The 12,725-nt window shown below is 43.6% G+C and overlaps 1 protein-coding gene across 1 annotated transcript in view; it reads left to right on the plus strand.

Moving 5' to 3' along the window:
• The first annotated feature begins 3,766 nt into the window (after positions 1 to 3,766).
• zgc:154142 (uncharacterized protein LOC555481 homolog) overlaps positions 3,767 to 12,725 on the plus strand; it is a 26,067-nt gene continuing 17,108 nt past the window's right edge. Inside the window, exons 1-7 of the mRNA XM_056279778.1 lie at positions 3,767 to 3,920; positions 4,826 to 4,956; positions 5,213 to 5,306; positions 6,578 to 6,718; positions 6,964 to 7,061; positions 10,994 to 11,120; positions 11,695 to 11,937. Of these exons, the coding sequence (XP_056135753.1) occupies positions 3,767 to 3,920; positions 4,826 to 4,956; positions 5,213 to 5,306; positions 6,578 to 6,718; positions 6,964 to 7,061; positions 10,994 to 11,120; positions 11,695 to 11,937 (988 nt within the window). The remainder of the gene's footprint in view (positions 3,921 to 4,825; positions 4,957 to 5,212; positions 5,307 to 6,577; positions 6,719 to 6,963; positions 7,062 to 10,993; positions 11,121 to 11,694; positions 11,938 to 12,725) is intronic.

A 12,725-nucleotide genomic window follows, 5' to 3' on the forward strand; every position in this document is an offset into this window, starting at 1 on the left:
ATGGCTGAGTTGTAGGCTACGACAATCTATTCCTCCGCTGATTAAATTAGGCCGTATTACCATTGTTGGCTGTTGTATATCGCAGGCCACCTTGAGTGTGTATCCAAATTCGGCCTAGAGGAGGCTGTAATTTGCTTTATTGTTATTTCTTACCAATATTTACTGCAGTAGGCCTAGTTAGTTGGCTCTCCGGCTCAGCATGGACAGTCGGCAATCAAACCAAGTTTGTCTTGCAGTAGGCCCGCCTACCAGTATAACCTAGCCATTTCCACCTTCGCTCAGAGTTCAGTTTGCACAGCACTGGACACTTCAGCCACTTTCTTGTTACTTTGCAGTTCGTTTTCCATATTAAATCACTTGGCAGACTTTCTTTCAAAAAGACTTTAATGATGAACTTTTTAGGCAGAGAACTTAGACCAGGACTTGAAATTTAGGACCAGCACAAAGTATCCATCAACGGGGGCCGCCTACCTTACACAATAGGCTAATTGCCTAATAATAATAATATGTGCTTCTCAAAAAACTAAAGGCTTGTGGAGGTGCTAAACCAAAAACATGAATCAAAGACGAACATCAAAGGATGTAAGGTAACACTCACCAAATGGTAAAAAAATAACAGAGGCAGTCCTCTATTTCACCATTTTATTGTTTGGCATCAGTCATTAAGGTTTCTGAAGAAGACCACCCGGCCAAGTTAATGACTGATGCCAAACAATGAAATGGTAAAATAGAGAATTGTGTCTTTTTTTTTCATTTGATGAGTGCTACCTTACATCCTTTGATGTTCTTCTTTAATAATAATAATAATAGTAATAGTAATAATATCAATAATAATAATAAATAATAATAATAACAGCCTAATAATAATAATAATGATAATAGTAATAATAATAGTAATAATAATAATAGCCTAATTATAAAAGAGGCCTAATAACAAATAACAATTACAGGCATAATACTATCAATAGTAACACTGATAATAGGCTATTAATAACAAAATGCTTCTAGTAAAACCTTGGCTGAAAAAGGGTTGGTCTATGGCAGAAGCCCCCCAGAAAAGGCATGGTCTAAAACAAAAATCTCCAAGGCCTAACTAGCCTAACGTTAAGGCTTTGTTTCTTCTTCAAAAAAGCAAAATGAGTAGTCCTAGCCCATTAGGCTACTCAACAAAGAGGGGCTAAAACCTCTACTCAGCCTATCTGAAAATGTGGTGGCTTACAGCCCTCCAATATGATTCCAAATGTCTGCGACCAGCATCCAGTTGACCCTTGAGCCGCAGGAGACGGGCCTCCAACCTCCTCCACTTGGGCTTCCGCCTTGGGGGAGCATCTCCTCGCTCCGCAATCGAGCACCTGCCGGTAGTGCCCAATTGTGCGCTGGCCCATCAGCGCATGCACCAGAGGGATAACGAAGCCATGCATGTTTCCAAGTACTGTAAAAACTTGGCTGAAGGGGCGGGGGCACGTTCTGAACGTTGCATCCATATATATGGTTCCACAGCCTCGCAGCTTCCTGATGTTTCCCTCTGTGGCAAACACAGCGATAGCCCACTCGTTGTCTTGGTGCAGGAGGAACTGTTCCCTGTCCCATGTTTCAGCCCATGCACCTTCGATGACGACATCCTCAAGTGTAGCTGGAATCGGGGGCATGACTGCTGCGCGTGCTCTGGCCATAACAGTCCTTACAGACTGGAATCCTTGTGGTGGTGGTCTGTCGCCGCCACCCTGGATTTGACGTTGCCGACGCTGCAGGACCCTTTGCGCATTATAGATCCTTCTGATTGGGACTGTTGGCTCCCTCGCAACTTCTGCAATCACCCCCTGTCGGAATTCTGCACGGTGCACCATTTCTCCGTCAGGGGGATGCACGTGTTCCCCAACATCGTGCACAATAATGTTAGCATCCACGTCCTCCACTTCAAATCTATTTGTGATCAGTGGCACTCTACAGTTCCACCTCCAGCACCTCCATCTAATGGTGTCTTGATTGGTGCGGTGCTTCTACCTGATATCTGAAGTTCTCATGTACCAACACTTTGCCCCCTCGATCACCATCCATAACTATCGCCATTGTTTGTCTTCTTGTAGGCTAGTAAGCACACGACAGTGAGTCCACGAGTTATCACCGATAACAACCAATTGTTGCAAACTGTTGCAAGTTGGCGGGCGGTTTAGACATCGGTGAACTTTGATCATGTGGTTTAGAACGCCAGGAAACTTGCGTGCAGATGACCACACATCCACGACAAGTTTTAAATATTTCCAAACTCGAAATCATGTGTGCATTTGGCTATTTATAAATTATTTTTCGAGCAATATGTGTTTTGTGATTCAGCTTTAGCGTTGTTGATTAGCCTTTCATTCATATTTTGTCAAAAAGGCGTATTCATTAGCCTAGGCCTATGTCCCGTTATTTCTGTAGCATACAGCATCTTAGAATCTTAAGAGACCAGGCAGATATTGTTATTATTTTATTGTTATTACCATGCTATATTAGCCTACTTTATAATTATAAATATTTCAATTATCCAATTTTTAGCATTTCTAATATAAGGCTATATTGTTATTATTATTATCATCATCATCATCATTATTATTATTATGATGCTTAAAGGGCCTTACTGAGCAGATGGTTTCTATCTAATATCTGTCAGATGCTTTTCCCAATAAGCTGGTGTGGTTATGATGGGAACGACGGCTTTCTAGCGAACATAGAAGAAGTGCGTCGGAACTGGCCTATTGTCGATAGCAGCCAGCTTACGCAGGAGTCTATCCCTGGTACAATGCGCTAGACCTCTGGGAGATAGACTGCTGAGGACGGAACACAACACCTATCCTCAGTTCCCAGCACTTCTCGCACAATGTGCTACTCATACGCTGAGTTGGCGGCACCCGGGATCGAACTCACGACCTTGCGATCCATAGGCGAGAGCTCTACCGACTGAGCTATGCCCGGGTACAATTGCCCAAGGAGCATAGGCTTACTATATTACATTCAGACACAGACGAGCCAGCTCACCTACTCGGCGAGGAGCATTTTCCTCGATAAGTGACACATTTCACGCATAAATATCAGAGAACTACCGGGGTGGGTTATGCGCCCAAATATAGGCTATAGCCTAATAAGTTGAAATTGGTTTAGTGTCGAAAGTTTCCACATACTTTAGCCAACCTGGACTTTGTGAATTCGTTTTTGTGATATAAAAATAGAAATCGTATGATTCATTGTCTTCTTAATAATCTGCCCTAAATAATGCATTATTGAAAATGCACTTTTTGCGCCAAACAGCGTCAAACCTGCTGACCGGGGAACATAGGACCTTTCTTTATAAATAGGGTCCTATGTTCCCCGGGTGCCCTAGGGGAACATAGGACCCTTTGTATAAAGAAAGGTCCCATGTTTCCCTGCACATACAAAACGGGGAACATAGGACCCTTTTGGGGAAAAGTGGGGAATATAGGGCCCTCTGTATACAAACAGGTCCAATATTCCCCAGTCTCATACAAAGCGGGGAACATAGGACCCGGGGACTATAGGACCCAGGGACTATAGGGAGGACCCCTAAGGTGCGGCCTTGCTAATCAGTGAGTTATGGTTCACTGGCAGCCCCTTCCAGTGCTAGGAACATCACTGCTGTACCACTTCCAGGTGTGTCCAAAGTTCATCCGTGCTCTCAAAGTTCAGGCTTTCTGGCTGGTTTTATATTCCGGAGCTGGCCAAGTGTCAGAGTAGCACATTTTGGTTCCCTTCTAACACCGCGAGGAATATGGACGAAAAACAGCCCAATAAGAAGTCCAGGTCCAGGCGTCTGACCACCCTGGAGAAATGTCTCATCTTCCTGTTCCTGGCAATGACCGGAGCCTGCATTGGCCTTATTGTCATCTACTTTACTGAGAAGGACAACTCTTCTTCTTCTGGTGGTGGAAATGGTGAGTGTCTCTGTGCAAAAGAAAACCAGCCTTCTGCTGTATGATGAATAATATACCATGTAGCTCCAAAATGATGGTAGCTTTTAAAAAAAAAACACATCGTCACCCTTAAAATTGAGGATTAAAAAGCTTCCACTGTGGCAGGACCAGATATTTGACAAATCTTTCTCTGGTCTCGGGAAAATCTACATGTATTTGCCTCAAAAGAACAAGCCATCCATTACCCACTGTTTTAGTGTGGAAACCTTGTTGGCTAAATGTCACCTCATAGTTCATGTTAAAAATCTGAAATTGAATTCAGTTTTGAATTGGACTGAATTTTTTTTACTTGGGAAACCCATTACTTGGTTTTGCCTTGTAGGGGAAAAGTAGGACATTTCTATTCCCTTGTGGCAGTGTTGAACTTTATGGGATCAGACGTTTCCCAGAGATTTTAAGTGTATTATATTTGGAGTGTGACACGATGCCGATGGGTAATTCGCTGAACCAAGGAGCGTGCTGGTTTCATGAAATTCCTTCCAAAGATCAAAAATGAGATGACATTATCTTAGACAGAACAAAACATTACGGCACCAGCATAATAGAAATTATGACATGTTTCTCGTAAGCCATGAGATTTTTTTTGTGTATATCCATGCGTTGTGCAGTATGCACAATAATGGCACATTAAATTCTGTTAAAATCTTACCCGCCACAACCACTAAATTAATAAGAATGTGGCTAAAATGGATCGATAGCACGGGGACAGGTTGGTTTAGGTCCTATATTTTTCGCTTTTTTTTCTTCATTTTACGTAATGTCAAGGCATCTATGCAACGTGCTGGTTAAGGGTCTTTAAAAAAACGTGCATGCAAAAATATGTGTTTTCCGTCATGTCCTTGTCTCCCTGATGGTAGAGCTGGACTCGGGGTGCGGTGGTCCCAGGGAACTGTCTGGAGAGTCGGGTACTTTCTCCAGCTGGAACTACCCCAGCAGTTATGACAATGGCAGGAGCTGTACCTGGTACATCACTGTGGACCCTGATAAGGTAGAGCGGGCCAGCGCCCCCACACATTGTCCCCTCAGCACAAACACACAGGCATACTCTATAAACACACGTGGCCGCTTATGTGCACGTACACACACAGATCCACACCTTTCACTCACATGCTGCTTTAATCCATCCAGCCATCCATTACCCAGACCGCTTATCCCGCTCTCAGGGTCGCGGGGATGCTGCAGCCTATCTGTTGTTGAATTCCCTCATAAAAATAAGATAACACCTTTGCATGTGTACATTGCAGGTGATTCATCTGTGGTTTGAAAACTTGGCTTTGGAGGACGACAAACTTTGTACGGCGGACTTCGTCACGCTAAGGGACACACTGGGGACACTTGGTGAGGTCCAAAGCAGGATTCAATCAACGTCTTTCACAATCTGTAACCCAAACATCACTTTTTTCTGAAAACTGTGCAAAAACATTGATTTGCTCTTTCTCTTTTTATGGAGGGATAGTTTTTTTCTTCTGTCTCTTGGCCAGTGTGGCAAACCTGTTTAGTTTACATTTAAGTTCTGTTATCCCTTTGAATAGCTCACGTGAACAAAGACCTACTAGCCTGCGAATATTATCATTCATTTTTGGACAACTTCCTTGAAGATCAATAGATACATACATACATAGACATACATAAGTACATGCATGCATACATACTTACATACATGCATACACACACATGCATACATGCATACATGCATGCATGCATACTATTTACATACATGCATACATGCATACACACACATGCATACATGCATACATGCATGCATGCATACTATTTACATACATGCATGCATGCATGCAAATGCATGCATTTATACATACATAAAGATGTTTCCTGTCTGCAACAAAAGTGCATCAGTTTGGAGTGCATGGCTCAGAGAAAGGGAACGTGAGGGTTCTTTGTCATCAGCGGCATGTCACACCTTGATGCCTTGGCACCTTAAGAGAGAAAAATAAGCAAGCAAGCAAGCTACCTACTCATATCTAAACACACACACACACACACACACACACACACACACACAGCATATAAATACACCAGCTCCTCAAGCCAGCAGTGCTGTCCTCATGTGTAAGACTGAGGGGATTTAGCTTTGATGTCATACCCAAGTCAGCCCATTCGTCCATGGGCTGATGGGCTGCCTCGGTTAGAGAACAACACAGCAGCCCGCCTGGGCCTGTGCACTGCTCTACTTAGTACACACTACTTTTCAGGGAGAACTGCAGAGTTAAAAGCTATATATTCTTGCATCTTAAAGTCATTTGATTTTCATCCTTGGTGAAAACCTTTAAACATATATTCCCTTTTTTCATGTTCTCTAAATTGAAAACCAATAAGATTTTAAAAAATGAATGATATTAACACTATGTGGTATAAATTCAATGGCGCCACCGGGTGCTAATAGTAACTTCACTCATCATAAACACTTATATTTGAGTTACATAAGGGAATCTTTTTTATGCAAAATTATCACCATCATGTGAACTTCAGTATAATCAATGTGTGTTGTCTTCTGCTACTTGCAAAGGAATATGGAGTGTGGACTTTCCAATTTCACACCAATTGCTCTTCTATTTTGTTTCCTCTCCAACACGTGTGGTTAAATGTAGGTAAATACTGCGGCCATACCAAACCCAAGCCAATGGTGACACAGGGAAACCGCCTAGTGGTCTCTTTTGACACCAATGACAGAAAGACTGACCAAGGTTTCAAGGCCCATTACAAAGCTGTGGCCCCCGAGAGTGCATCAGGTAAGACGTGAACTGCAGCTCAACTTCAACTAAACCGCCTCAGCTCTGAATATGCACTGAATGCATGCCTCATACGCGTGGCCTAGAAAGTGTGTGTCGTCACAATGCATGCCAGGTGAAATGATGGGGGTGAGAAGCGAGACGAAGGTGGTGCAGGAGTGAGGTGATAAAAGGGAGGGAGGGCGGGTGATTGGATATCCTTGAGGCATCTGTGACGCTAAAGTGCCATCCATCCGTGTTGCCAGAAATAGCCGGAGCCGGTGGCTATGTCGAAGGTGACCAGGGAAATTTGCTGACCCCTGGATTCCCAGAGAAGGACTATGAGAATGGAGTGCTGTACCAGGTACCGAAACACACTCATGCACACTTTCCTACATGCTCACACTGTAAAACCTCACATTGAACAGTCATATAGCATCAATCATTCACACAGACATCCTTCATGTCTGACCCCTATCTAAGGCTTTAAAGTGTAGTACCTTTCCCCCCCCCTTTTTTTCTCCCCGATTGTACCCGGCCAATTACCCCACTCTTCCGAGCCATTCTGGTTGCTGCTCCACCCCCTCTGCCAATCCGGGGAGGGCTGCAGACTACCACATGCCTCCTCTGATACATGTGGAGTCGCCAGCTGCTTTTTTTCACTTGACAGTGAGGAGTTTCACCAGGGGGACGTAGCGTGTAGGAGGATCACGCTAGTCCCCCAGTTCCCCCTCCCCTGAACAGGCGCCCTGACCAGCCAGAGGAGGCGCTAGTGCAGCAACCAGGACACATACCCACATCCGGCTTCCCATCCACAGACACGGTCAATTGTGTCTGTAGGGATGCCCAACCAAGCCAGAGGTAACACAAGGATTCGAACCGGCGATCCCCGTGTTGGTAGGCAATGGAATAGACCACTGCGCTACCCGGACACCCATGTAGTACCTTCCTATTGACCCTTTGCACGTGACGTCACGTCCCACTCGTGGGGAATATGAACGCCATGACGGACGGCAGAAGACTTGGGCGTCAAATTTAAGACAAGTAGGCACGTTAGCTATAGTTCGACATTTCCTTGTTTGAAGCTAGTTTTTATTTTACTTTTATTTTACTTTTATGGTACGATGGTAATTTCTTGCTGTGCCGTGCAGTGTGCCAACAGGCAAGGCCTGAACCTGAACTGACTATATATATAATTATATATATATTAATTTTATATACATATTTTTTATATGTATATATATTTTAACCAAAAATTATGCATTTTTAATTTAATTAACACATTTCATATGAAGAGGGAAGTATTTTTGCTCATAAGAACAATAAAAGTCTGAGATTTATGTGATATTTTTTAAGTGTTACCTTACATGAATGTGAGAAATGGTCAGAGTGGACATGAGAAGATGATTGTAATTTAACAAAAACAGCTAAAAATATACAAATTGCATATTTATTATTTAATTGTATTTTGCTTCATGCTAACCGGTACACTTGAATCAGTGGCTTCAGACACTGAAAACATTACTGACAGTTTTATTATGCCTCCTTGTCCCCTTTGAATGTTGTGGACTCAAACTTAACACTTTCTATGGAATGACCCAAATGCTAGCTAGATGGCAAGACTGTGTAACCTACTATGAAATGCCAAGGAAAGTATGAGTTGCTTTTGGTTACAGTCGATTTGAGTTTTGATGGCATCATAGAGGAAACAGGTTAAAAACATACACAGCTGGCTAGCTATGTCTTACCTTTGCCATTATGAGGTACATCCCCCTGCTGTGAGCGTAGCACCGCGATTCTGTAACCCAACCAGCTACAAAGAACTGGTAAGCATCCAGACTTTTGTATGCTTTTAGGTCAGCACCTGTGTATGGGGACATTCTGTTGATAACATTGTGGTACAGATCGTGTGGATTGAACTCGGGCAGACTGGACGATTTTGCTAGATCCGTGAACACATCGGTAGGAAGAAGGTACGGGTCGGTAGCTAACCCACCCTGCTATCGCTAGCTTCTCCACATATCGCTCTTTGTGCCATCCTACAAGGTGACTCACTTCACAGGACAACTCCACAACATTACTCTGACTATTGGTAGCCATCACTTAAATCTAAACTATAATAGCTACTCATCCGTCGCAATATTTTGTTTGTTTTTGTTGTTCGCTTTTGAATTTCCCAGTCTATCACTTACTGCCGTCCGTCCGGTCTATCACTTACTGCCGTCCATCATGGCGAAGTCTCCCTCGTCACGTGATAATTGTGACGCGTCTGCAAAGGGTGAATACAGTGTTCACACACACCTGGAGATGCAATAGCACTATATAACTCAAATTGTGCACATATACACTACCGTTCAAAAGTTTGGGATCACCCAAACAATTTCGTGTTTTCCATGAAAAGTCACACTTATTCACCACCATATGTTGTGAAATGAATAGAAAATAGAGTCAAGACATTGACAAGGTTAGAAATAATGATTTGTATTTGAAATAAGATTTTTTTTACATCAAACTTTGCTTTCGTCAAAGAATCCTCCATTTGCAGCAATTACAGCATTGCAGACCTTTGGCATTCTAGCTGTTAATTTGTTGAGGTAATGTGGAGAAATTGCACCCCACGCTTCCAGAAGCAGCTCCCACAAGTTGGATTGGTTGGATGGGCACTTCTTTGAGCAGATTGAGTTTCTGGAGCATCACATTTGTGGGGTCAATTAAACGCTCAAAATGGCCAGAAAAAGAGAACTTTCATCTGAAACTCGACAGTCTATTCTTGTTCTTAGAAATGAAGGCTATTCCATGCGAGAAATTGCTAAGAAATTGAAGATTTCCTACACCGGTGTGTACTACTCCCTTCAGAGGACAGCACAAACAGGCTCTAACAGGTACTATTTAATGAAGATGCCAGTTGGGGACCTGTGAGGCGTCTGTTTCTCAAACTAGAGACTCTAATGTACTTATCTTCTTGCTCAGTTGTGCAACGCGGCCTCCCACTTCTTTTTCTACTCTGGTTAGAGCCTGTTTGTGCTGTCCTCTGAAGGGAGTAGTACACACCGGTGTAGGAAATCTTCAATTTCTTAGCAATTTCTCGCATGGAATAGCCTTCATTTCTAAGAACAAGAATAGACTGTCGAGTTTCAGATGAAAGTTCTCTTTTTCTGGCCATTTTGAGCGTTTAATTGACCCCACAAATGTGATGCTCCAGAAACTCAATCTGCTCAAAGAAGTGCCCATCCAACCAATCCAACTTGTGGGAGCTGCTTCTGGAAGCGTGGGGTGCAATTTCTCCACATTACCTCAACAAATTAACAGCTAGAATGCCAAAGGTCTGCAATGCTGTAATTGCTGCAAATGGAGGATTCTTTGACGAAAGCAAAGTTTGATGTAAAAAAAATCTTATTTCAAATACAAATCATTATTTCTAACCTTGTCAATGTCTTGACTCTATTTTCTATTCATTTCACAACATATGGTGGTGAATAAGTGTGACTTTTCATGGAAAACACAAAATTGTTTGGGTGATCCCAAACTTTTGAACGGTAGTGTATGTGTGTACATATTACCAAATGTAGTACTTGTGAAATGGATTCGAGACCACGGTGCTGTAAAGAAATGTTGTAAATCCATTAACAATGGAGCTAAACAGTCTTCCAGATCAACTTTCTGGTCTTGATCATTGGTTAATGCACCTAGATCAATCAAAGTCAATCAGATAATTTAATTTCAGGATTCCCTAGTTGGGTTAATTGACTTGACTTGGCTGGGTTTGGATCTGAGGTTTTTTGTTATTTATTTATTGTTTTTGGCACTACATTATCACGTCTTCCCATATCGTCTGTGCTTTGGCACGGTGGCTGGCTTTCTATCCAAACAAAGCCTGGATAAATCCCCGAATACATTTTGTCCTGTGCTCTGAGACCCTTGAGAGACTATTGCAGATAACAGGTTGCCACACCGAAAAGACTGTAAACTATTTAAAAGGGAGCAAATGGGATTTTGTCAAATTGCATTACCCTCTCAGGTGCAAACCACTTCCCTTTATAGATTATAACAAGCCATGCACCGTGTAGTGCCACTATTTGCTCCATCTCAAAATGAATCTTCCTTCACCTCTACCACGCACTGAAGACTGAGTGGTAGAGGTGAAGAAGATGGATGATTGATTTTTAGCATTCACAGCTAGAAACCCAACAACGTCTCAACCTAGCCCTGCCCCATCACTTAGCCAGCTACCGTCAAGCGACTGCGAACTGAGCAGTGTGTTTGTGTGTGTGTGTGGGTGTGTGTGTGTTGGATTAGTGGAGAATCACAGTGCCAGAAGGGGACAGAATTCAGCTGACATTCACCTCCTTTGACCTGGTCCCTGAGGTCTGTGGAGACTTCGTTGAAGTCTTTGATGGATACAAAGCTGGTTCCTCTATACTGGGTAGGCATGACATATCACAATTGTTATTGTTATAAAATTAGATTACAATACGCTACAAGGCAGTTGTCGTGCTTTTTTCATGCTGATGAGAGGCTGCACAGTGGACACAGTTCACTGTCTCTTTGTTTTGAATGTTTATAGTTTATAAACTTGACTCTGCTTTGCCTCTTCTGACACGTGTGTTGATATAATTTTTCACGTTTTTCCCCCCGCTAAGAGCTGTTGCTTTCAGCTCACAGATATTTTACTTTTGCGTTGGTGTGTGTAGAGGTGGATGGCATAGAAAGCACGCAGGGGAACATGGGTGATTTAGCTTACGGTTTAACGGACATCTTGTAGCATCGATGGCTTCCTGTCGCTACTTCCTGTTTCCCTGTATGTCACTTCCTTTGTACCACACGACAGCGCTTCTGGTAAAAAACAATACTCAATAGTTAGCAGCGACATCTAGTGGTTTAAATGAAAACACAACTAAATAATAATACAAGCGTTAGAGGACACAACAGTGTGATTGTACAAATTTGCGTGAACCATGTGGTTACTTGTGTGAATGACACGTTATCATCCGTTCCAGGTAAATTCTGCGGCGGGAGGCGCCCTAACCCAGTGGAGTCCAGCAGCAACACAATGGTGGTGCGTTTTAAATCAGACACCACTTTGACCTCCAAAGGATTCAATGCAACTTACACCAAGATGAGCCCTCCACCTGTAGTAAGCTCCACTACAGTCACTACGCCCAGACCCAGCACCAGTAAACCCATTATGACCACGTCCACCACATCCCAAACCACACGAGGCCCCCCAACAACCCCGGCAGGTAAGCATTTTTTTAATAGTTTGCTAATTTTCTAGTGTACTAATTTTCACATTTGCATGTTTAAATAACGCCAATCACTTGGGGTGCATTCTGATTAAGAGGATAAAGCCATACAGACTTGGGGTGTCTGCCTACCAACACGGGGACTGCCAGTTCGAATCCCCGTGTTACCTCCGGCTTGGTCGGTCGTCCCTACAGACACAATTGGCCGTATCTGCGGCATGGTCTGCAGGTGGGAAGCCGGGTGTGAGTATGTGTCCTGGTCGCTGCACTAGCGCCTCCTCTGGTCAGTCGAGGCACCTGTTCGGGTGGGTGGGGGGGACTGGGGGGAACGGCGTGATCCTCCCACGGGCTACATCCCCCTGGTGAAACTCCTCACTGTCAGGTGAAAAGAAACGGCTGGCGACTCCACATGTATGGGAGGAGCCATGTGGTAGTCTGCAGCCCCTCCCCGGATCGGGTCGGATCGGCAGAGGGGGTGGAGCAGCGACCGGGCCAGATATAATTGGGGGGAAAGGGGGGGCGCATACAGCCTGTCTACACAAGTACAACCCCCACCAACCCCCACCTGAAAAACACGCGCGCGCACACACCTTTTCTTGATTTTAGTGAATTGTGCAGCTTTTTGCGACTACACACTTGATTATTAGCCCGAAGCATCGACTCTACTGTTGGTGTTTTCACCATCTTTCCCGGATAATGTTTCCATCACAACCCCCAATACTCTCTTTGACCTCAGTGGACGCAGGAATGACATAATCAGTGAGAACGTTCACTGAAGTACATAC

The sequence above is a fragment of the Lampris incognitus genome, chromosome 5 (assembly GCF_029633865.1).
Source record: "Lampris incognitus isolate fLamInc1 chromosome 5, fLamInc1.hap2, whole genome shotgun sequence".
Lineage (NCBI taxonomy): Eukaryota > Metazoa > Chordata > Actinopteri > Lampriformes > Lampridae > Lampris > Lampris incognitus.